Source organism: Myotis lucifugus, unplaced genomic scaffold (genome assembly GCF_000147115.1).
Source record: "Myotis lucifugus unplaced genomic scaffold, Myoluc2.0 scaffold_60, whole genome shotgun sequence".
Taxonomy (NCBI): Eukaryota; Metazoa; Chordata; class Mammalia; order Chiroptera; family Vespertilionidae; genus Myotis; species Myotis lucifugus.
The window spans coordinates 5,057,931-5,083,809 of NW_005871108.1; the positions used below are offsets into that span (position 1 = coordinate 5,057,931).

Consider the following 25,879-nt stretch of genomic DNA (forward strand, 5'->3'; position numbering starts at 1 on the left):
ACTCTGGCTTTAGACAAATAGGTTTCTGGAAGGCCACTCTCTTTCAGAAAATGAACTGTTCTTGTGCCCTCGCATGTCTAGTCGTATGTTACATCTGTCAGTGGAAACCACTCAATAGATGAGCAAAGAGTCAGGGTAGTAGAAAGCCTTGAATGCAAATTTAATCTTTATTCTGTAGCCAGTAGAGATCCAGTGAAAAGTTTATAGCAGGAGAGTAAGCCAAGAGCTGTGTTTTCTGGAGATGAATTTGCATGTCTTCAGGAGAGAGTCAAGGAGGAAGAAATCAGAGCATGAGTCCTCAAGCCCCTGGGTAAAATGATCCGTTTCAAGGGCAGATCTCTGCCCAGGTAGAACAGAGGCTTCTCCAGCATAATGCATCCTTTCCTTTCACATGTCTTTCAGAACTGGTTAAAGTCCTATGGCTATCTGCTTCCCTATGATTCACGGGCATCTGCGTTGCACTCAGGGAAGGCCTTACAGTCAGCTGTCTCCACTATGCAGCAGTTTTACGGGATCCCAGTCACCGGTGTGTTGGATCAGACAACAATCGAGTAAGATTTGCATAGGACATTGTGCCTTTGAAATTTCTGGACTTACGTTTAGGTTCACATTTGTCATGGCCTCATGTATGCACCATGCCCGCCCATCCTACCTTCCTTACCTTTACTCTTCAGTATCATCCCGGAAGGCAACACCCCAAGGTGCCCTTTCCTAGGTGAGCTGGGGATGGGCTCTGCCACAAACGTGCTGTGTGACCTTGGACAAGTCACTTAACCCTTTGGGGCCTAGGCTTCCTTATCAGCACAGCGAGGGGTTTGGCTATAGATTACCTTAAATTTCCTGACTCTAGAACTGGTGGTTCTACGAGTCATCCCTCTAGCATGATAGACACTTGACGCAGAGAACACTTGAAAAAAAAGTTGACAACACTTTTTCCATTTATCAAATGTTTGCTGAGTGCCTGTGCTTGATCCTATGGTCCCTGCCCCACCCCCTCACCCCCCAGGGCTTACCATTTAGTGAAAAATAGTCATCTGGCTACATCAGTCTAGGACTCAGAGGAAACACTGAGTTTCAGGGAGACACTGAGAGATAATAACAAACCAGCCACGAGGATGGTCGAGATGGCTCGGGGAGAGTATAAGAGGAGGAAGAGAAGAGTGCGGGGATGGAGCCCCTCAAAACAAGCTGAGAAGGAGCAGACAGAGAGGTTTAAGGAGCCTGGGGTTGTGATGTCATGGCAGTGAAGGGGGGAATGGCGAATGAGCTCAGCTGCTGCAGGCTGGTCAAATAGGAGGCTGAGATGTGTCTGCTGCGTCTGGAAACAAAGAGGTCATTGTAAGCTTTGGAATGGTGGAGACAAAATTAGATTGCAGTGGGGAGAAGGAGAGGTGAGGAGTAGAGATGGCAAATGTAGGAAAACTTTCAAGAAGCTTAATAGTGAAAGGGAGGAATAGATGATAGCTAGAGAGGAATGAATTTTATTTGTTTATTTTAAGTTTGAAGAGAGTTGGGCATGCTTCAGTCTGTTTAAGAAATAGCCATGGAAGTTATTGAAGCTGTTTAAGAAAAGTCATGAGAAAGGAGGTGGGGGGGTTGGATCCTGAGCTCAGGTGGCGGAGAGAGCAGGGCTGGATGGGGATGTGGGGAAGGTAGTGGGTGAAAGAACGGAAAATCCACCCAATTGAGGAGCCAGGATCTATCCACCCCTTGGATGAGTCACTCCGTGAGAGAATCATCTCTTTGGGCTTCAGCTTGTTCGTTTACAAAGGGGAGTGTTGAATTATGACTCTCAAATTCTAGATTCCATTGTTCTGAGTGTCTAAGCTTTTAAAATGTGGTGAGTGTGGGGTTTTATGATCCTAACATTCTGTCCAAATGTTTTCTACTCCTAGGATTCTCTGATTGTGAGACTGTGGAATCCTGAGATAATACATTAGACTGCTCCTATGATGCTGGGAGTACAATGGACTCCTTAGCCCTGTGACCCCATGAGTGAGCTGGTTAGAGAGGACCCACCGCCTTTCAAAGCGGAGGTTATTTTGAGGGCTTTGTGCAGGGCTCGTGGCAGTGCATCCTGGGGCAGAAGCACTGGTGTCTCTGCTGAGGCACCACCTGGCCTTGGGTTTTACTCTGTTCCAGAAAGCCCCAGGCCTGCTGGACAGAGTTCAGAGTGTGGCAGGTGGACACGAGAGGAGGAGGCAGAGGGAATGATCTGAGGGAGGAGGATGGCATTTCCCACTTGCGGTTCTGCCCCGCCCCCTCTTTGCAGGAAGGTGGGGAATGCTGATTTGGAGGCCTGGACAGGAAGAAGGCAGTCACACTTAAAACAAGAATGGGGAAGGTGTTGGGGTAAAATTTAGAGACCTTAGTTTTGGCTTCAGCTCTGTGGCCTTGGGCAGTCCACTGCCTTCTCTGGGCCTATTTCCCCCCCGGGGAACCTTCCAGGCCTTGCTCGGCCCTGTCATTGCAGAGATGGCTCCTGGTTCCTTTCCCAGGGACTGTCAGTGAAAGGAAGCTAGATTAGCAATTCAAAGTACTATTTAAATATATTTTATTGATTTTTCACAGAGAGGAAGGGAGAGGGAATAGAGAGCCAGAAACATCGATGAGAGAGAAACATCGATCAGCCGCCTCCTGCACACCCCCCACTGGGGATGTGCCTGCAACCAAGCCACATGCCCTTGACTGGAACCGAGCCTGGGACTCTTCAGTCTGCAGGCCGACGCTCTATCCACTGAGCCAAACTGGCCAGGGCCAAAGTACTATTTTTCAGTGCCTACCTTGGAAAACGTCACACATTAGTCATTCACTCATTCACTCATTCATTCATTCATTCATTCAACAAACAGTTCCTTTAGCCCAACCTTGTGCTAAGCATGAAAAATAATAGTTCACTTATTCATTCAACTAAGTTCTAGCCCCAACTCACTGTTTTGTTATATTTTGCAAGTTACTCAATTTATGTGTCTCTTTTCCCTCACCTATAAAGCAGAGAATAAATAATTTCTGGTTACCTCACTAAGTTATATTGAGAATCAGAAAAAAAAATTTTTTTAATGCAAACACTGTGAAAATTATCAATTTTTATTCCAATGCATGGTATTGTTATTATTGTGTTTTCCATTATTGATTTCTGAGTATAGGACACTGTAGATGATGTAGACACTATATTTTATTTGGTTATAATATTCTGTCTCTTTTCTATATTGCCAGTAGCAACTGCTTTCAACAACTGCAAATGAGGTCAGACTGTTTTCCCTTCTAGCAATCCCAAGCTATTGTTTTAGTGAGAGAGTCATTAGGCCAGCAGGGACTTGGATGGCCTGGGCCCCAATCAGCCATGAGCTTTTAAATCTCCTACCCTGGCCCCTCTTTTATATCCCAATAATGTCCAAGGTTACTGTTCCCTGATATAACTTTACCTGGTAATAAACAGTTACCAGGATTTACTTTAGTTCCAGGCACTGGGTTAACTTCTGGGGAAACAGTGATGAATATGATACAGTTCCTGTCCTCAAAGATTTTCCCATTTACTAGAGACAACAGACTAATAAATTTAAAAATTCTGTGTCCTACAGTTGTTTAGCCACTTTTTGAACAACAGGGCACTTGCTGTCTTCCAAGCTATGCCGTTCTACTGTTGAACGGTTCTCACGCACTCAGCAAATCACTATTGACCACCTCTGTGTCAGGCATTGTGCCAGCACTGGGAATACAGGCAAGGTTCCTGTCCTCATGTGGCTTAGAATCTGGGAGAGAAAAAGAATAAATAAAAATGCAAATGTATAATTTCCATGAATGGTAAATGCTATGAAGAAAGTTAAGCAGGATAAACCTTAGAGAAGGTGGGCAGGGAAGTCGTCTCTGAAGGGGTGACATGTGAGCAGACACCTAAATGAAGTAAGGAGACAAACCATGTGAAGAAGTGTGTTGCAAGCAGAGGGAACAGCAATTGCCAAGACCCTGCAGTGGGCATAATCTTAGCATGTTCAAGGCACAGCAAGAAGGTCACTGTGGCTGGAGTAGAATATATGAGGGGAAAAAGGGTAAAGGTGTCATCAGACAAGTAGGCAGGGACTAGATCACAGGGGGCCCTGTGAGCCAAGGTAGGGAGTTTCGAATTAATTCTAGGTGTTTGGGGGGATCATTGGAGGGTTTCAAACCAGGAAGTGATACGATTCAATAACATTTACAGAGCATTTTCACATATATGTCCTCCTTTGAGGCTCTCTACAACCTAAGGACAGCAAGAACTTGAATTTTCATGTTGCAGATGAGGAAACAGGCTCATGCTGATTCAGTCGCTTGCCTGGGCTCCTATGATTAGTGGTAGAGCTGGAACTATCAAGCCCATTGTCCTGACTCCCAGTCTCACATGCAGCAATGTTTCCGCATATTCAGTTGTGAGTGAATGAATTAATGAATGAGTCGATTGTGTTCCTATTGGGGAACCCATCAAAGCCAGGGTTCCAGTGACCCACACAGCAATTCAAACTGGGACTGGAGACTGTGCAGTATCTTCCTAGAGTGCTCAGTGACCACAGTGTAGGTGTGTATGTGTGTTCTCTCTGCCCAGATGGATGAAGAAACCCCGATGTGGTGTTCCTGATCACCCCCACTTGAGCCGTAGGCGGAGAAACAAGCGTTATGCCCTCACTGGACAGAAGTGGAGGCAGAAACACATCACCTACAGGTGCTTTGACTTCCTCTCTTCCTCCCTGGTTTTGGCTCCACCTTCATTCTCTTTTTCCTGGCCTGAGTTTCAGAGGTTGACACCTTAGGTGGGTCTGTGATCAGGGCGTGGGCCAGGTGCTGAGAGCCTATGACAATGGTTCTCAACCTGTGGGTCTTGACCCCTGTGGCGGTCGAACGACCCTTTCACAGGGGTCGCCTAAGACCATCCTGCATATCAGATATTTACATTACGATTCATAACAGTAGCAACATTACAGTTATGAAGTAACAACGAAAATAATTTTATGGTTGGGTCACAACATGAGGAACTGTATTTAAAGGGCCAGAAGTTGAGAACCACTGGCCTATGACTTTGTCATCCTGTTGGCTTCCAGAGGATGCTATATCAACCTTCAGATTTATTGGGTCTTAGGGGTTCTTCCTTGTGGTCCTGTCACATTCCAATCATGTTAGCTACAGAAAGTGGGGGCATGGATTGTTCAGTAACTTTCAGCAATGAATAAAGAACCATAGCTGAACTCATTCTCCTATCACCACTTGACAAACGACACTATCTGTGATCTACATCCCTTTCCCACTTAGTCTGATAGACTTCATGCGAGATTCCCAGCACAGGTTTCCAGTTGTTTTTTAAGGACTATAGAGAACTGGGACCTAAATCACAACAGTGTCATGTGCTGACTGTCTAAGGCCGTGGTCGGAAAACCGGGGCTCCCAAACCCATGTTGCTCTTTGGCCCCTTGAGTGTGGGTCTTCCACAAAATACCGCCACACTCAAGGGGCCAAAGAGCCGCATGTGGCTCGTGAGCTGCGGTTTGCCGAGCCGCAGTTTGCCGACCACTGGTCTAGGAAAACCAAGGACAAAGCAGGATCAGCCTCTAAGTCACACCAGTGATCAAGAGCAGGGATGATGGAGCCCATCACAGCTTTCTCAGATGTCTGAATTCAGACTGGGGCTGGGACAAGAGCCAGACATAGGGCAGGCTCAGGTGGGCTCTGGTTGGCACCTCACAAGACTCTGAGTCCATCTTGGGTAGATCTCCTGGGTTCTGAGGTAGGATTTAAGATAGAGATCTTAGAGTGGAACTAAGGGCTCTCCTGCTGACAAGCTGTAGAGATTAGAACAGGATTCTTTCAGAAATCTGACAAGAAAAAGAAACTGAAGAAGAATCTGGGTTAGAAACTGGAGAGACTCTTAGGGTCTCCTGAAGAGGTAGAGTGGATCAAGAAAAAGAACTGAATTCTAACACAACCCTGACCTTAACTTCTAGAACCCAACTTCTCTGAGCCTTAGTTTTCTTGCCTATAGAATGGGTGAATAATCCTTCTTCCAGGTGTTCATGAGGCAGAACATCCAGAAACAGTGATATTCCATTATGAGTAACCATGCAGTATGGATATAGTAGCCTTAAATAGCTAAATCTATAGCTGATTAAATCATATACTGCCCTATACCAGCTTTTAAATAGACTAGCAGTAGTTGGTGCCAAATGTGTGGAGTGTTTGTAAGAGACATTTCATTTAAACTCTCCACTGTTTAACTACTTTTATAACTTTTATAAATGCACATATTGTATGTATTGGGAGAATGTGAATTATTGAGCCTGGGTTGCAGGCTCAATCCCTAGTGGGGGGCGTGCAGGAGGCAGCCAATAAATGATTCTCATCATTGATGTTTCTCTCTCTCCCTCTCCTTTCCTCTCTGAAATCAATAAAAATATATTTTAAAAAAGAGAAAGAAACATCAATGATGAGAGAGAATCATCGATCGGCTGCCTCTTGCATTTCCCCCACTGGGGATAGAGCCCGAAACCCAGGCATGTGCCCTGACCGGGAATCAAACTGTGACCTCTTGGTTCATAGGTCAACACTCAACCACTGGGCCACACCAGCCAGGCAGAGGAACATAAATTTTAGAAACGACTATCCACCAACTTATTTTTTTTTTCTAAAAATTGAAGGGAAATCCTATATTTAACACAGACTTTGTCAGAGACTAAATACAAAGCACTGATTAAAGCAAAGATACTCTGATTTAGGCAGGGTTTGGGACCCAGAGCCTTGCCTACTCAGCCTATCCCTCAACCCCTAGGGCACCTAAGCAGAATTCTAGGTGTCAAAATTTGAAGATTATAGGGCCATATGGTCTCTGATGTTCCTTTTAGCTCTGTTAGTCTTTGACTCGCTGTCTGTTCCTCCCTATTCTAATTCCTTCCCCTCTCTCACCAGCATTCACAACTATACCCCAAAGGTGGGTGAGCTAGACACACGGAAAGCTATTCGCCAGGCTTTTGATGTGTGGCAGAAGGTGACCCCACTGACCTTTGAAGAGGTGCCATACCATGAGATCAAAAGTGACCGGAAGGAGGCAGACATCATGATCTTCTTTGCTTCTGGCTTCCATGGAGACAGTTCCCCATTTGATGGGGAAGGCGGATTCCTGGCTCACGCCTACTTCCCTGGCCCCGGAATTGGAGGAGACACTCACTTTGACTCAGATGAGCCATGGACATTAGGAAACGCCAACCATGATGGTAAGGCAATGAGGGAACAGGGGATCAATCCTGGGTTTCTCAGAAGCCCCGAGCAAGAACCTGGAGGATACCATAGATGAGATGAGTTCCTAGTTTCTAGAGCTTCTTGTCCAAGAACTAAGAACCTAAAAGGGTAGGAACTATGTCCCCTCATAATATTCAACATGTGCTCCACCAGGGTCCAGGCCATGGAGATGGGTGAGATCACTTGGTAAATGGTCTAACTGGGCTGAGTCAGAAGGGAGGAGTTGGAGCATGAATAAGAGGATAAAGTAATGAATCAGAGGCTGGGGAAAAGGGTTAAAAAGTAACTAAAGCTGAATGTGGGGTCTGAAAGCGGTAGGCTCTGGCCTGACGACAGCTTCAAAGGCCATCTTATGGGATGACGTGACTGGCTCACTCCCTTATGTCAACCTCACAGGTAACTAACATTCTTGGATAACTTTGCTCTTCATCACTATGATTTAATGAATATTACATGGATCCAGAGTTAGTACTGTACAGTAACAGTAACAATATTTTTCAGTTTGCAAAAGAGTCCCGCATCTATATTTACTCATAAGGCACATGTTTAGTAAGCAGGCAAGTGTTGATCATTTTTAAATGAAGAGTTTGGGATTGAAGTGGCATAGCTGGCAGATAAGTGGCAATGCCAGGGCTCAAACCATAGTTCAACCACCTGGCTATGCCTCTAGGGGCAACTAATTCACCCCCAGTCTCCTCACCTGTAAAATGAGGGACTGGATTAGATGATCTCTGAGGTTCCTTCCAACTTTAATGAAACATGATACACAACCCAGGGGATCCAAACATTTAAAAAAAAAAAAAAAGACATGGTCTCTGCCCTCTGGAAGCCCAGGGTCAAGTCGGGGAGACAGATATTGTACCTAAATCACCCTGGCACAGGCAGCCTGTACTGGAGGATATAGCAGAAATGCCAAGAAAATGCAGAAGGAGGCTAGGGGAGAAAGGGACAGAGGATCCTATTCTATTCTATTTTAGATTGTAATAGACAACTAGTATGTTAGTATTCTAAGGCCCTGTCAAGTGCTTTTTACATAGTCTATATATATATTACTACCCCCATTTTACAGATAGGTAAACTATATAGAGAAATATTAGGTCACCTACCCCAGGTCCCATAGTTGGTGAATGATGAAATAAGGCTTTGAACCTGAGCATTATGACTCCATAGCACACCAAAATCACCTAGGAACTTTTTTTAAAGAATGCAGACTCCAGGTTCCAGGCCCCTAACCTTTTGCTATTCTGATTCTCTGATTCTGGGCCTGGGAATCTGCATGTATTCTGATAAAATCCCTTCTGATGCAGGGGTTCCATCACCTCAAGAAACACTGTCTCCAACCCCAGAGTGTCTTTAACTTGTCTGATCGTAAGACTCAACCATGGCTTTTGTTAAAAACATCGATTCCAGGCCCTCCCCCTGGAGATTCTCATGCTTAAGCCTAGGCAAGTTTGGGAAACACTGGGCATTCCTTTTCCTTGGCGAAGCTCAGGCTGAGAGCAGACTTTAAAACCCATTTCCTCAGAGGCTGTGCCTAGTGTTTGTAAATGGGGATGACCTCCTTGAGAAAAATTTGTACTTATCTTTGCATGGATCAGGGATCATCAACTCTTGGCTCATCCTTCAAAGGGTGGTTCAGGAGGTGGTTCGGCCAAAGCTTAGCCCAGGCAAAATTATAAATCCAGTTTCTCTTTGCCCCTTGCCCCCTTCGAACCTGTGTCCTCTTTCCTACCTAGCTCCATTTCCTCTGCCCCAGTGTCCCTTCCCTTCTGTCCTGGAGGTGGTTTCCTGGCTTTCAGGACTCCTGTCCTTTATCTCATTCTTATTCTTGGATCCGTGTCAAGGAATGGCGGTCTGTGCTAACTGATAAGGTGTGAGGAGAAGAAAACTAACATTTTTTAGCCCCAGTGTTATGCCAGCTTGTGAGATTTTAAGTCATAGCCCTGATAGAGATAAAGGAAACCCTCAAAGGTTGTTGTCCAGGAAGCACCGGGAAGACACTCCTCCTCCTCTGCCCTCCCCTTCCCAGCTCTGGGGGTTGCATTTCCCACATCCACTCCCTGCTGTTGGAGACCTTGGACCCAGTCTCAAAAGCCTAAGCATTGCTGGTGGTGTGGGTGGGAAGGAGTTGGGACCATCCCAGCACCTTCCTGTCTGTCCCACCCCATCCTGATGAAAGACTGCTGGTTCTGACAAAAATTCCAAGGTAGCCAATGTCTTCTTTGGACAAGAGTCAGGACTTTTCTATGCTCTGGAAAACCAAGCATGAACTGTCCAGATGCCTCTCATAACCACAGTAATAGCTGGATGGCAAGCTGGAAAGGCACCAGCTGCCCTAGGACGGCTTTGGAAAGGGAAGGATAGGAACCAAGATTTATTGAGCACCTGTATATTATCTTGTTTAATTTCCACATAAACTCAGGGAGGGAGGGAGCAGTGTTCCCCTTGGAACTTTTGTTTCATGGCTTTCTTCTCTATTCTATATTTCCAATATGGAAATTTTCAAATTCACAAAAGTAGAGAGAATGACAATATGAACCCCCAGGCACCCATTACCCTGCAACAACAATTATCAACATTATGTCATTCCTATTTTATCTACCCTCTCCCGTCACACACTTTTATTTTTTGGCTGAGATTTGTTTGTTTTTAATTTCAGAGAGGGAGGGAGAGGGAGAGAGAGAGAAACATCAATGATGAGAGAGAATCATTGATTGGCTGCCTCCTGCACCCCCACTCACCCCCCAGGGACCGAGTCCACCACTCGGGCATGTGCCCTGACCAGGAATGGAACCCTGACCTCCTGATTCATAGATCGATGCTCAACCATGCTGGCCAGGCTTGGCTAAGGTATTTTAAAGAAAATCCCAGGCATAATCATTTCACCTGTAAATATTTTGGTATATATCAATACCTCTGATTACTTTTTACACAACCACAAAATCAATATCAAACCCAACAAAATTAACAATAATTTCTTAAAATCAAATACCCCGTTTGTGTTCATTTTCTCAAGTTACTTCAAAAATGTCTTTTATAGTTGTTTGCTTGCATCAGGATCCTTGGCTAAGGTATTTTAAAGAAAATCCCAGGCATAATCATTTCACCTGTAAATACTTTGGTATCTATCAATACCTCTGATTACTTTTTACACAACCACAAAATCAATATCAAACCCAACAAAATTAACAATAATTTCTTAAAATCAAATACCCGGTTTGTGTTCATTTTCTTAAGTTACTTCAAAAATGTCTTTTATAGTTGTTTGCTTGCATCAGGATCCAAACACCATGCATACATCATACAAGACTGATGTGTCTCCTAAGGCCCTTTTAATTTAAAAGTCACCTTGCTTCCTTTTCCTGTGCCCCAACAACCATATATATTAAAGAAACTGGGTCACTTCTCCTGAGTATAGTTATTTGGCTTGATGAGATTCAGGTTCACTTTTAACTTGTCTTTTTTCCCCATATTTCCTGAATATTGTTAATTAGATCAACAGGCCAGATTCAGGTTCACTTTTTTGGCAAGAATACTTCCTAGGTTAGTGGTTCTCAACCTTCTGGCCCTTTAAATACAGTTCCTCATGTTGTGACCCAACCATAACATTATTTTCGTTGCTACTTCATAACTGTAATGGTGCTACTGTTATGAATCATAATGTAAATATCTGATATGCAGGATGGTCTTAGGCGACCCCTGTGAAAGGGTCGTTCAACCGCCAAAGGGGTCGCGACCCACAGGTTGAGAACCACTGTCCTAGGTGGTGCTGGTCCTCCCTAATCCATCACATTGGGAAGCACATGTGACGCAGATTGCCCCACTTCTAGTGATGTTAAGGTTGACTGGTTGGCTCAGGTGTGTCAGCCTGACCCAACCTTTAAAAAGTTTACCTGGGGAACTTTAAAAAGGAGGGGGAAAAAGTTGCCTAAACTCTAACCCAAAACTCCTGAATCATAATCTCCTCCACCTGTGTGTTTAAAAGGCTCTCTGTTGCAGCGGTCGCCAGCCTTTCGGACCTCACAGACCACCCGTGGTCCACGGACCACCGGTTGGCGACCCCTGCTCTGGAGAACCACTGGATGGTAGAGGTGATTCTGATTCTCCAGCTTGTTGGAGTCTGGGTGAAAGGTAATCTAGCCCACCACGCCTTTAAGCTGGTCTTGGGGACTACTTCCAGGTACTTTCTGTCCTCAACTCTTTCCAATGAGTCAAGTAGTGAAGTCAGCAGAATTCACTAAGCTCTGCTGGGGAGGGAGCCCAGCCCAAGGGAAGGTGACAAGATAGGAAGAGTCATCCAGACCAGCAATTCACAGGGTAGAGCCCTTTTGCAATTATTTCAGTGACTCTTCCCCACGTTGGGAGCTAGACTCAGCAGGGATCATAACATCCATTTTGTAGATGAGGAAAGTAAAGTTTCATGTGGTTAAGAAATTCACACAGTCGGTAAGTGGCAGAGCCAGGAGTGAACCCAGGACTCTGAATTTTTAAAAGTCACCCCAGGTGGTTCTGCTGCAGGTGGTCCAAAGACCACACCTGAAAAAATATTGAACTTTTGGCACTGTTCTGTCCTGACTGCTGTCACCGAGCCCTCTCAAACACAAAGCTTGCTCTCAAGGAGCTTACAGTCCGAGGATGAATGAGAGTGTGTGCTAGATACTATCATGTAGAATGGAAAGTGGTCAGTGCCATAGAGATAGTTCAGATAAACCGCTGGTAGAGTGCAGAAGAGGCAGCATTCACTGTCAGTGGGAGAAATCAAGGAGGGCTTCCTGGAAGATATGGCATTGAGCTGAACTTTGAAGAAATAAGGCTATTCCAGGTGGAGGGGACGGCGCTGGCAAAAGAACAGAGGAAAAGGGAAATTCTGTAAACTTTTGGGTGTTGGAGGAGTAAATCAGATGGGGCTCGCCAAATTGGGAGGTCCTAAGAGAAGGAAATGAGGCACACACAAGGTATATACTTGCTAAGAGGCCCAAGGCTTTGAGCTCCCAGCCCACAGGAATACTCCCTACTGGGATGCTGGTCCTCACACACAGCTCAATGTGACCCAGCTAATTAACAGTGATAGTTTTGTGACAGGAGCCTATATGAATGCTTTACATATTTTGCCTCATTAATCTTCACCTCAGTTCTTATGATGGTACCATTATTCCCTTCATTTTACAGAGAAAGAGATTTAACCTGTCACCCTGCTAGGACATGGCAGTGCTGGGATTCATGGCAGTATGACTCCAGGAACTGCCATTCTGACCAGTGGAGTCTTCTCCATACCTCTGCTCTTCCACCTCACACGCTCCAGGGAGTTCTCCTGCTCCTGTTCCCTCTCCTTCCATCTCCTCAGGGCAGGTCTCTTGGGTTTCTGTGCAATAAGATGCCAGTTCCCCAGTTCTCTGCCTTTTGGTCCCTGGATCAAACCCCCAGGCCCTTTCCTTCAAGGACTTACTCCTGTTGTCTACAGAGACCCAGGCACAGAGGCTCACAGAGTAACAGACACAGGCTAGGGACAAAGGTTTAGTCTGGCCAGGAGCTTGGAGCCCTGCTCCCTGGTTTCCAGCAGAGATCCTTGTGGATACCCCCGAGGAAGAGCCTGGTCAGGAGACAGAGGCCTACACAGCTTGTCCCAGGTGGAAGAGCAGGCTAGGAGCAGAGCCAAGACTGGACCCCAGGAAGCAGAGCTGCCTTCCGCTGGCTCTAGCAGCCGCCTTTGTTTGGGATGGAGCTCAGAGATGAGCTCACCCTTTCCTGCTGCCAGAGGGACCAGGACCTGAGGAAGGAACTGGGGGCAGCCTGGCCTCCTCATGCCAGCTTGCCCTTCCCCAGCAGAAGGCAGCCCCAGGCTCCTGGCCAACCTTGTGCTGATCTTGCCCATGCCCCCTTTGCTGAAAAAACTGGTGGTGTCAGCAGAGCAGCAGGCATACACGTGTCTGGGTCCACCCCATGGGGTTCTTCTCTTTTCCCAAGACTTTAGCCAGAAAGGCCAGAGCCAATCCTCAACCCCATCTGACCCTCACAGGGCCCTTGGCTGCACTGGGGTAGGGTATCTTTGCCAGTGACACTGGGGCCAGAGTGGACACTATGACTCCTGACAACCTTCTGGGCTCCTGGCAGCCTCCCCTGTACTTGAAGGTGGCAGGAATGGACTGCAACATGCCTCAAAGCTGGGCAGTAAGAGGCAGGGCTCAAGGGCATTCCAATGCCAGAGATCAAGGGAAGCAGGGATCTGTAACTGGACAGACAGGAGTCAGGACTGTTGAAACAACAGCCTGCCCAACTCCCAGCCCCTTGCATTTCTTTCACGAAGTTGGGGTTATTTAATCCCACTAAAATCAGGCTTTTCCCTGTCCCAGGCCTGATCAGGGGAGTTGGTTTTAAGAGGACCTGGTTGCTAGAACCCCAATGGCCTTGTGCTTCCCTTCTGGTCAATAGGCTTATTCTAGGCACCAACCTTCCCTACCTTATGTATGGTAACAAGAGCAACTATGCCCTCACACACCCTATAAGGTAGGATGATTTCCCCAGGCTCAGGGGATAGGCCTTCTGGCCAAGTTCCCACAGCTGGTGGGGGTAGAGCTGGGCATTAACGTGATCTGCTCCACTCAGGCATGTGCTCAAGACCACGATGCTATGTGGCTGCCTCAGCTTCATACTTGAGATCCCATGCCCCACTTTCAGCACCTGGACCTTATTGTTTTTTACTCAAATTTGAATTCCTGTCTTTGATCTCAATGATAACTCAGTTTAGATCTGAGGTCTTGCTGGACTGAGAGCTGCCACAGGCCCAGAGCCCGGCCTGCCCCTGGGTCTCCTGAAGCTGACCTCCAACCTATCGCCCAGGACTCCCCTCTGCCTGTCCCACTACCTCCTCCTTGGCTCAGGCCCCTTTCGTCTCCCACCTGGGCCCTTGTACAGCTTCCGAACTGACCCCCTGATCCCCCTGCCTCTGGTCTCACCGCCCTCTAAACCCTCCTCCAACCACAGCCAGAGTGATGTCATTGTGTCACCACCCCCACTCCTGCTTAAACCCCCCACTGGCCAAGGAGCCAATCCAAATTCCTTTGCATGGCATCATAGCCTGCTGCCAGCCTGGCTGACCTCATCGCTCTCTGGCCCTCCCCTCGTGCTTTGTTCCAGAGCCAAGTGGAATGAAACTGCTTGTCCCTGGATCTTGTTTATAGCTTTCCGTCTGCCAGGAATGCCATCCCCACCCATCTTCCTCTCCTACCTCCTGAATCCATTCTCCTAACTAACTTCTTATCTTTCAACACTCAACTTATGCTTCACCTTGATGAAGCTTCATGGAACACCTTCCTTCAAGTTTAAATGACTCCTCCTTCTTGATATCCTCACTCTATAGACACCTATTAAAGCACCTGGAACACTAGTTTCACTTATTTCGTTTCTCCTTCCCTTTCCCCCATGATGTCGAGAGTTCTGGAAGGCAGGGTGTGATCCAGTGTCCGGCACGGGGCCTAGCACAAAGTCTATGGGTGTTTTCCAACATAATGGATTGACTGTCTGATATCTAAGTGGGTGCCCTGGGCACCTCCCCATCCCCCTCTCCACAGGGAATGACCTCTTCCTGGTGGCTGTGCACGAGCTGGGCCACGCACTGGGATTGGAGCACTCCAACGACCCCAGCGCCATCATGGCACCCTTCTACCAGTACATGGAGACACACAACTTCAAGCTGCCTCAGGATGATCTCCAGGGCATCCAGAAGATTTACGGTGTGTGGCAGGGGAGAGGGGGCCACCACTTCTACTGTGGGGTTGGGCTGTGGCTGCCTGTCATGGGGAGCGGGGAAAGGAAGGGGGAGCACTGCCATCCATCCACATAGCTGCTGTGTCTCTGACAGCTGTCTGACCTTTAGAGACTGAAGATGTCCTTGCTTAACCAGAGTGGGCAAAGCTACCTCCCCACCTCCACCATCCCCCCTTGCCCTCACCCTGAGAAATAGGGGAGGGTATGCTACTGGGAGGGTATGCTACCTACTCCCTCTTCTCTCTTGCCTTGCCCCTCCACACACCTCCCTCTAGCCTCCTGAGGTTCACTTTCAAGGGGTCCCACCTCTAGCCAGGAGATCCACACATCTGCCCAAGTATCAGTGATACAATGTGATGAATATCATAACCAGAGCTTTTTTCTTAAACAAGAAAAACTAAGAAGCTAGGCTGGTACCTTGATAAAATATGAGAAGCCTGCTACCATACCACCCACCCAGTTCTCTGGTAACACTGGTATGTGAAATTCTTGTTGTTGTCCAGTAGGTGGAGATGGGAAGACCAGTTTACTTGAGAAAATGCAGGTCCACATAGCACAACCCCCTCCCCTGCCCCACCTCCCGTGCCCCACTGCCCCCAGGCTATGGAGCATAGATGGGCTCTCTCTGGACCTCACAGAGGAGGTGGCCCCACCCAGAGCCCTGAAGGTTAGGCAGGATCTCCATAGGCTAAGCTGTAGAGGACTGGACAGGGGTGGTGGTAACTGGAAGGTATTTTGAAAATAGAATGGCCAGGATTTGCTGATTGATGAGACATGGGGTGAGGAGGATGACAACAAGGTTTCTGGCTTTTGTAATTGTGGGGCCACAGGACTGACCAGTCTGTAGCTCAGAGATCTGGGCTGGGATGTTGATTTGGAAATCTTTGGTGTCCAATATAGCCACATGTGGCTACTGAAATTGAAATTTATCTTAATTAGACTTAAATAAAATAAAATTTTCAGTTCCTCTGTCACACTAACACTAGTCACTCATTTCAAGTGTTCGGTAGCCAGGTGTGGCGAGAGGCTGCTGTCCTGGACAGTGCAGATATAGAACATTTCTGTCATCCCAGGACATCCTATTGGACTCTAAGGGAGTCTTTAAAGCTGTGAACTGGATGAGATCACTTAGGTGGTGATTCTTAACCTGGCTGCCCAATGGAATCACCTTCGATTTTCAATAAAAAATACCAATACCAGGCCCTCACCCCAGAGATTTGGTTTTAATTGGTCTGGGGTGCCTTCTAAGCATCTAGAGTTTTTTAAACTCCCGAGGTGATCCTATTATGCAAGTTGAGAAGCTCTGACCTAGGGACCAAAATAGAGAGAGAGAAAAGAAGAGGACCCAGGGCTACCGCCACCTTTCGAGTAGAGGGGAATGAGGAAAGGCTGCCAGTAAAGGAGGCTGAGAAGGCACAGCCCCGGGTAGGAGGGAAACCAGGACAGTGCTGGGTTCCGGAAAAGAGAGAAGAGTGTGTTGAGGAAAGGGTTTCTATGATTTGCTACAAGTGTGGGCCTCAGACAGCAACATGAGCATCGCCCGAGAGCTTAAAGAAATGCAGAATCTCAGGCCCCACCAGATCCTCTGAGTCATAATCTGCATTTTATCAAGATCCCTGAAGAACTCATATGCACATCAAAGTCTGAACCAAGTAACCACTGAATCTGGCAACATAGAGGCCACTGGTGATCTTGACGGAGCAGTGCAGTGGGTAACGGGCAGAGCCATGTTGAAGCAGGACAAAGAATGGAGGATGTGAGGAAGTGGGCCAGCGGGTGTGGAGGGGAGCAGAGACGAGGGTATTGGTCACTGAACCTAAGAAGGGACTTGTTCTCTCACAAAAGGAGAGAAGAAAGAGAACATATCAGATTTGAGGGTGGACAAATGAGAGTCTCATTCGATGGTTATTTTTCACCTATTTTCTCAAAGATTGGGGACTGAAAAATGGGGAGAGAGGACAGGATGCTGGAGTGTGACAGACCTGTCTCAGGCTGCCTAGGTGATGGGGAGGCAGGGAATGGCTGGCCCCTTTCTAAGATGCAGCCCCTCTCTCCAGGACCCCCAGCCGAGCCCCTGGAGCCCACAAGGCCCCTCCCCACGCTCCCTGTCCGCAGGATCCATTCACCGTCTGAGAGGAAGCATGAGCGCCAGCCCAGGCCTCCTCGGCCACCCCTCGGGGACAGGCCATCCACACCCGGTGCCAAGCCCAACATCTGTGATGGCAACTTCAACACAGTGGCTCTCTTCCGGGGCGAGATGTTTGTGTTTAAGGTAGGCCCAGTCAACAGGCACCTTCCAGGGGTCCCCTCCCATGTCTTTCCCACCATGGAGCAGGCTGCTGCTCTGGGATTCGGCCTGCTGTGGGGCCTAGCTGGGAGCTGGCCCAATGGCCAGGACACGGGGTCTCTTCCTGGTGCTGCTGAGTGAATCAAGAGGGAGGGGGGGAAATTGGTGACCTCAGGGTTACCTCTTGGAAGTGTTGGAGACTTGCTTCTGGTCTGTGACTAAGCAAGTCACCTCCCTTCTCTGGACCTCAGTTTCTCCATCTGAAAACTAGGGGTCATTCCCCTAACGAAGGTGTATGAAGATCAAATAATGCATGGCTATGAAGTAGGGGCTGGCACAGTGGTGGCTGTGTCTGTCTCCCGATCCTGCCAGGGCTGAGAGGCTGGCACTCAGGTGTGCCTGACAGAAAGCAAGCCAGGCTACATCTTGTCACCTGCCTGGTCCTATCACCTTAGCCAGGGGCTGACTGGTGGGGAAGCCTGCTTGGTGTGTTGCACTGGGTTCTAAGGAAGCAGACTCTGAGACCATGTTTGGAATGCAGGATTTTGATGAGGGAGTACTTTTGGGATCAGCATCTGTGGGAGGGAAGCAGGATTGGGCAGAAGATGATAGTTATAAGCAGCCATTAGGCCCATTGCAGACTCAGCCACCCTCACAGGGGGCTCTGGAGCTAGGTTGGCTGGTCAGAATTACCCCATATTGGGCTCCACATGGCTGTAACTTTATACCCCCTGCCTCATTCAGTCACTGGATAAGGAAGGATGTGACCTGGGGGGAACTCTCTGAAGCGGAGGCCATCCTGAGAGGCGGGCAGTTGAAAACTGCCTGCGGACCACACTCCCAGCCTCGGAGGCAGTAAGCCCTCCAATGAAGGGGGTCTGGGCAGCACGTCTCCATCACACTGGGAGGTCGTGGAGGACTTCCCCACTCCCCTCGTGGAGTTCTCCCCAGCAAGGTTTGAGCAATGAGCAAGAATCAGGCACCTGGGTCAGCCTGCCTCTCGCCGAGTGGCTCTAGGAAACCACTGGGCATTCCTTAGGACTCTGTATATCTCAGATCAACTTAACCAGAGTAGTGAAAGTCAAAATAAGGTTTAAACCAGTGGTTCCCAAACTTATTTGGCCTACTGCCCCCTTTCCAGAAAAAATATTACTCAGCCCCTGGAAATTAATTTTTTTTAAATTTTAATAGCAGTTAGTGCCATCACCGCCCCCCTGGATCGCTGCAGCGCCCACCGGGGGGCGGTAGCGCCCACTTTGGGAATCACTGGTTTAAACAAACTGGATGTAAAAGTGCTTTGTAAAACACCTTTGAAAAACCGTTCCTAGCCTTTGTACCATCGTTTACGAATCATTCATTCTTCTGTACTCTTGGATCCTCCAACTGAACAGCTCCTAGGCAAGTCTGGGTTTTATCATCCTCACTTACACATAAGAAAACTGAGGTCCTGGGAGGGTGTAGACCTGGCCCAGTATGCCCACCAGCCAGGGGCTGCAGAGAGGCCAGGCACCAGTTTGAAGAGGAGGGCTTTTCTCACACTCTTGGCCTATTGACCTGCCATTTATTCAACATCGACTATGTGCCCCCTATTGTTCCAGGCACTTTGCCTATATTCTCTCATCTGATCCCTCATTATTCCCCCATTTGCAGGTGAGGCTCTTTAAGTACTATGCCCAAGGTCATGCAGCTATAAGTGGAGGAATCTGAATTCACATCCAGGTCTTGGGGGAATTCCCCCAAGCAAAAGAGGGTTTGCTTCCCACGGTCCTTGCCCTGCTGGATGGAGCCAGCCACATACGAGGAGGGCACTCTGCCCAGGCTCAATGACCTAGGAGTGGCTCTGCTGATGTCAGTGACTCTCTGCTGCCCTCACGTGGCTACTCCAGGCCCTGGCATCACCCCTTCTGCTCCTCCACATCTCTGCTCCCATCAGACCTGTCTACTCTGTCTCAGGCTGCTCCTTTAAGGAGGCTTACTTAAAGAGAGTTAATGAGCATCCTGTCTTCCTCACAGGGCTTTGAAAGTTAGAAGCAGTAAATGGACAGACTTGACAAAGGGCTTCAAGGCTGGGCACAGGGGAAGGTATTGGGTGGTTTGGGCTGAGCACTGGGTTCACAGGTTATGCCTCTTCCTCTCCCCTCCTTAACTCCTAGGATCGCTGGTTCTGGCGCCTGCGCAATAACCGGGTGCAGGAGGGTTACCCCATGCAGATCGAGCAGTTCTGGAAGGGCCTGCCTGCCCGCATAGATGCAGCCTATGAAAGGGCTGATGGAAGATTTGTCTTCTTCAAAGGTAATGTGGCCTGTGCTGAGGGACTTGGGATGGTTCCCTGTCCTCGGGACCCCCTTTCTCCATCTGTGAACTGGGAGAAGTGGGGTGGGAGGCAGATGTACTCCAAGGGTCCTTCTAGCCCTAACAGAGACACTGACATTTGAAAGGACAGATCCCTTCAGGCAGGCAATGCACAATTTGGGGAAATCAAGTCAAGGAGTGATTGTTAAGGGTCTGTATGTGTCAAAGTTGGTGGGCAACAAGCCCCAGCCACATGAAGTAGAGGGTTGTACAGGCCACTGAAGACCATCAGTGCTCCATGGAAGGCCACCCTATCAGTTCTGTAAGAGTCCAGAGGGAGGAGGCCACACAGCCCAGAGGCTGGAACAGTCAGGGAAGGGGGAGGGGGGCCTAACATGTGCAGCAGGCCACCCTGTGCCCTCCCCGAGCCCATCCTGTGCTAGGTGGTTTCACTTCAATTATCTTGACCTGGGTCAGGTAAGATACAGATAGTGAGAAGCAAGGAAAGCATTCCAAGGGGGAGGGAACAGCATGGGCAAAGGAGGAGTGTGGGAATGTGCACGCGTGGAGCCCCTCATCGGAAAGCTGTGAGAAGTGGCCTGGAAAGGTAGTTTGGGGGGGAGAGGCCTGAAGAGCCTTGTTTGCCAGGCCAGAATTTAATATTGATCTCTTAGGGCAACACTGGAAATTCACTGAATGTTTGTGAGCAACAGAGAACCAGAGAGCAGGTGCAGAGGCGGGAGGCCATTTCTGAAATGGTTGCTGGAGCTGAGGAGAGTGATGTCCGCAAGGCCCATACCAGGGAGGCTAAAGACAGCTAGAGGAGGAGGAAAGAGGGCCAGAGGTGATGCCAGGACTTGTTGGGGACGCTGGGAGGCTGAAAGGTGATGAGGGAGGGCGCCCCTTGTGATGGAGATGGGGAACTCTGGAAAGCCAATTTGGAAATGCCCAGAGGCAGATGGGCCACAGGGTACCCAGGTCTGGTGCTTGGTCCACTGAGAGAGTGGCTATGGGCTAGAGCCTCAGAGTTGGGTGTCATTGGTGGAAGGGGGGGAGCAAGGAACACTAGTGTGTACTAGTGGCTGAGATCACTCAGAGAGGAGAAAGGAACAAGTCACAGAGGGTGAAACACGGAGCCTGGGCAGCATGGAATGAGTTGTCCAGGATCTGTGACTGGCTTCTGGCCACTTGCCCCCTACGGTTTGCCTGGGCCAAGAGGCCTCAGTCTTCTACTGAGGGCATCAAGCAGGCCTAGGGCTGTTTCCCTGTCGTACTCTGGCTCTATGAATGACTTCAGTCCCCGAATAAGATGGGCAAGTGGCACTAGCCACAACCTCTGGCATTGAGTGACTGGGCAAAGCTGATCCTGGGCTCCTCTTGGCCACAGGTGACAAGTACTGGGTGTTTAAGGAGGTGACAGTGGAGCCCGGGTACCCCCACAGCCTGGGGGAGCTGGGCAGCTGTCTGCCCCGAGAAGGCATTGACACGGCTCTGCGCTGGGAACCCGTGGGCAAGACCTACTTTTTCAAAGGCGAGCAGTACTGGCGCTACAGCGAGGAGCGGCGGGCCACAGACCCTGGCTACCCCAAGCCCATCACCGTGTGGAAGGGCATCCCACAGGCTCCCCAAGGGGCCTTCATCAGCAAGGAAGGATGTATGTATGGGCCCGGCAGGGTGGGAGGGGTCTCAGCAAAGCCCTCGAGCACACTCTCAGGGTACCCAGGTTTGAGAAACACTGCCGGGGAGCAAAGACAACTGCCTCATATCCACCCATGTTCACACAGCAAAATTCTCTTACCAGCCACCAAGTCACAATTTCTTATCTCCAGGGATGATTCTCCACTGAGAGGTGTTTTCATAGACTGACTTCATTCCTTCAAACAGCATTCCTCATGGGCCTCAGGTGTACTCCAGGAGCTCCTTGAGTTATCAAATCTGAAAAGCAATGATATGGTTTTCCCAGGGTTTGAGGGCAGGGAGGTGGAGAGAGAAGCTTTCTTTGTTTACAAGACATTTTCTAAGCTCCTCCTAGAGGCCAGAGTAGGAGCTTCTCAGGAAGAGGCTGGGTCTGGTCAGGCGCAGAGTAGGTATCATAAATGTCTGTTGAATACGTCTCCACTGATATGGTCAAAAGCACAGCCGGGCTGGTTTCACATCCCATCTCCACCACTTACTATGAGTTTGGGCAAATCACTTTTTTCCCTCAGTTTCCTCATCTATATCCCTCAGTTTCCTGATACCTACCTCATAGGATTTTGTAAGGATTAAATAAATCATGTAGAGCATTTAGACCAATGCCTAGCACATGGCCCATGCCATCTGCTTTAGCTGCTATCATCATTGTCATCTTGTTGATGTGTTTTAGTTTATATGGAATGACAGATTTACTCACTCCACAGTAATTACTTAGAACCAGGTTGTGTGGGAGGGCTGAAGATGGAGCAGAGAACAAGACTTGCATTGCATCCTGTTTCTCAGGCTAGGGGCAGAAAAATAAGACAGCAACAAATGCTGTAAGGGAAAGAAATGCTGTGAGAAAGCAACTAGGCAGAGGGGGCCACTTTGGAGGTCATTGGGAAGGACTCTGATGAGAGATCACTGGTAAGAAAGCCAACAGCTCCAGGGACAGAGCAGCTATCTGGTGGCTCTCCTGTGTACCTAATGCTTTACACACGTGGTCTCACTTTCTGGGGAGCCTCAGAAACAGATGACATCAAAGACTGGCCAATGAACGTCCCAGCCAGGGTGGGGAACCGGCCAATGAGAGTCTGAGTGCGTTGCTTTGCATCTGTGGACTGGCTTGCTGCTAAGGCTGTTGCTGGGAGCCTTGGGGTGGCCCCCCAAGTTTGCTGCCTTCTTTCCTCCCAGCCCCTCCCCTAGAAGGGTCCCAGAAATCTTGTAATCAGTGTTTCGAAGTGATGTATGCCAAGCCAAAAAAAAATCCATGATAATTGCCAAGAGGTGGTGTCTGCTGTCAAGAGGAAAAATCTTGCTCCCTGCCTCCCTTGGCTCAGGCAGGAGCTGGACTGAGGCACTAGAGCTATGGAGATTGCGCTGTCCAAGCCCTAAGTTGGGGGCTTGATCTGACCCATGTGGGGGTGCCTATGGGGACAGTGTGACAGAGCTATGGCCCCAGGCTGAGAAGGTCCAGTCTGGGAAGCACAAATTGAATTTACCAATTTGACTTAAAGCCCCTCTATGGCTCCCCAGAACCTTTGAGAATATGGGGTGGGCTGCTCCAGGTCCTGGGTGCCCATTTCTGCAGCCATGCAGGTGATAGTCCATGACCCAGACACACTATTTGCAGGATGTGCCAAGCACTGTGCTCCCCCACCTCCAAGCGTGCCAACACCCTGTTCCCACCACCTCACCAGCCCACCCCTCCTTCAGAGCTCCTCTGGGACTCCCCCAGCTGGGAGAGGTGCCCCTCCTCCACACAGCCACAGCACCTTCCGCCCTCACATGCAGGCGCAGCGAAGTGTCTGGGACTGGTGGTGATGCTGGGCTGTGTTTCTGCAGATTACACCTATTTCTACAAGGGCCGGGACTACTGGAAGTTTGACAACCAGAAACTGAGTGTGGAGCCCGGCTACCCACGCAACATCTTGCGTGACTGGATGGGCTGCAACCAGAAGGAGGTGGAACGGCGCAAGGAGCGGCGGCTGCCCCAGGACGACGTGGACATCATGGTGACCATCAACGACATGCCAGGCTCTGTGAATGCGGTGGCCGTGGTCATCCCCTGCATCCTGTCCCTCTGCATCCTGGTGCTGGTCTACACCATCTTCCAGTTCAAGAACAAGGCAGGCCCTCAGCCTGTCACCTACTATAAGCGGCCAGTCCAGGAGTGGGTGTGAGCAGCCTAGAGCCCTCTCTGTCCACTCAGTCTGGCCAGTCAGGCCCTTCCTCACCAGGGTCTGAGGGGCAGCTCTGGTCACTGCCCACTGGAGCCAGCAGGGCCCTAGGCTAGGGGTCATGTAGTTGAAGTGGTGGGCGCATTGGCCTAGGATGAACGTGGGGCAGGGAGTGATGGCAGCTGTGCCCCAGGGTGTGTGCCTGGCACCCAGATGCCAGCCTTCTGTCCTGGGTAAACTGCTCCCTACTCAAGGGAATAGGCCAGGCCCCATGCCAGGTGGAGGCCCTGTGGTCACTGCATCCTGTGGTGTCCATGAGACGCCACAGCTTGGTTCCTGGCTGGACCCAGCACCTTCTGTGGGAAGCCAGCACTAGTGCTCTCGGTCCCATCTGGGAGAAGCCACCAGTCCTGGTCCCTCTTTGCCAACACCTGCTGGTCAGATGTCCCCCCACCCCCACCCCACTGTTCTCCAAGGCTACAGGACCCCTGCTGCCAACACAGTGGGCAACAAGACGGGTTTCCCCTGCTGGCATGCAGCAGATCCCTCAGGAAACCTGCTCCACACATCAGGGTCTCCTCTGAGACCCAGGATTTAGGGTCACATGCTGCAGGCAGGGCTGTGGCCCAGCCGGGTCTCACAAGGACCCAGCTGTCACATCTTGAACATTTAAATGTCCTGTCTCTACTGTTTAAAGTCCCATTCTGCAAAGGCTGCTTGAGGCTTTAGGTGAATTAGAGGTGACTGTCTTGGTGATGAGGCCGGGTGACAGGCCATGCCCCAGGTGATAAGGACCACGGTGCTGCTAAGGCCACTCTAACACCCAGACACCCCAGGAGCCAGGCCCTCCTCCTGAGGCTAAAGCACTGGGGCAGGAGCTGACCCTATTTCTGGAGGCTGATCTGAGTTTGTGACCATCCTCCACTCTCCTTACTTTCTCCCCATTCCCTCAGTCTCTAGCAGCACCCCAGCCTGTAGCTTGTGGCCTGGGGGCTCAGCCTGACTGGTTACGTGAGGCAGAAATGGCTTCAGGCCAACATCCTCATGGCCTTGGGTAAGGGAGTCAGGGCAGCCTTCTCAAGTGCTCAGAGCCCATACCCCCCACGTACCCTGAGGCCCACTCAATCCCTCAGACTGGAACCAGTGTTCATATCATGAGCTTGGCCCTTGCTAACCCAGCTCTCTAGGCCATTTTCCTGCGTTGCTCTTTGGAAAAGAGCACCCCCATGGGTAGTGGCCCCAAGCCTAGGGGCCCACCCTACAGTCTCTGGCAGGAATTCCTAGGGCTCAGCTTGCCTCACTCCAACCCAGTAGAGGCAGCCCTACTTATCACTGAGAAGCCCTGGGCAAGACCAATGGGTTCAGTGATGCCCGCTGGCTCTCTGCCAAATCCAGGAGGTGGTATCAGTCCTCAGGATGCTGCCACCCTGGCCCTCTGAGCCTACAAGGACCTTGCCCCCACCCTGTGACCTCTGGTCTTTGGGTCAGCTTAACCTGTAGGAGACAGGGACTTCTGTTGCCCTGGGAGCTGTCTGTCTAAAGCAAAATCTCTTGTCCCAGAGGCACCTATTGGGCTCCACTGTGTTCCCTGTCATTATCCTTCTGTGTTTTGTTTTGTTTTTCTCATTTTGGCCAAGGGCGGGCTCCCTGGGGCGGGTGGGGAACAACTGCGGAGATATAAGTGATTCATAGGTTTGTACACTGTTTTATACTTTGCAAAGCACTTTATTAGCTCACACCTGTCCACTCACATGAAACTAGTGTAGGCCCTGGGAGGCCAAGGGTAATTTTCATCACGCCCTCAAATGAAGCACAGAGAGGTTGTTACGTGCCCAGGCCGTCCAGTGAGCTGGCTGGGCCTTGGTCTCCACCTGTGGACCCCTCTAAGGTCCAAGATGAGATCAGAAGTGTCTCTTTTATCCATCTTTTCCTGGCCTCCTTTCGCCCCTTCCTGGTCCCTCTCCACTCCTCAGGTTGGTGCTCTCACTTCTTGAATGCTCTAGGCCCCGCAGGCTCCCGTTGGCTCCTAATACTACCAAGGTCAGCTGAGAAAGAGCAGGAGATGGAGGCAGGCAGCCCAGGCTGCAGATGTGAGGGATGCAAGGCTAGACCCAGAGAGGGCTCAGCCTGGAGGCTTCCAAACTCGGATTATCCTGCCTTGTGATCATCTGTTTGTCCATCACCCCAGGACAGAGCAGACAGAGGGGCAAAGCCCTGGGGGTCCCAGAGCCCAGCTTCCCCTCAGCCTGGGGAACATCATAGCATTTCAGTGTCAGTCACATTTTAAACTGATCAGCCTTTGTATAATGTTTTTTAAATCATTTCTAAATAAAACAAAAATACAGTCTGTCATTTCCCTTGAATGTGGGAGAGAGAAACCGGTTCTGAGAGTGGCCTAAGAAGCTTCTGGGAGAAGAGAAACAGG

General features: G+C 49.5%; 1 protein-coding gene across 1 annotated transcript; it reads left to right on the top strand.

Annotated features, from left to right (window-relative positions):
* Positions 1-256: 256 nt before the first annotated feature.
* On the top strand, positions 257-25,032 carry MMP24 (matrix metallopeptidase 24). The gene is made up of 8 exons (XM_006089450.3): positions 257-551; positions 4,580-4,696; positions 6,928-7,232; positions 14,826-14,987; positions 17,079-17,293; positions 19,462-19,600; positions 20,988-21,254; positions 23,120-25,032. Exons 1-8 carry the CDS (start codon positions 373-375, stop codon positions 23,455-23,457), a joined length of 1,722 nt encoding a protein of 573 aa, XP_006089512.1. The 5' UTR covers positions 257-372; the 3' UTR covers positions 23,458-25,032.
* The last annotated feature ends 847 nt before the right edge of the window (positions 25,033-25,879 follow it).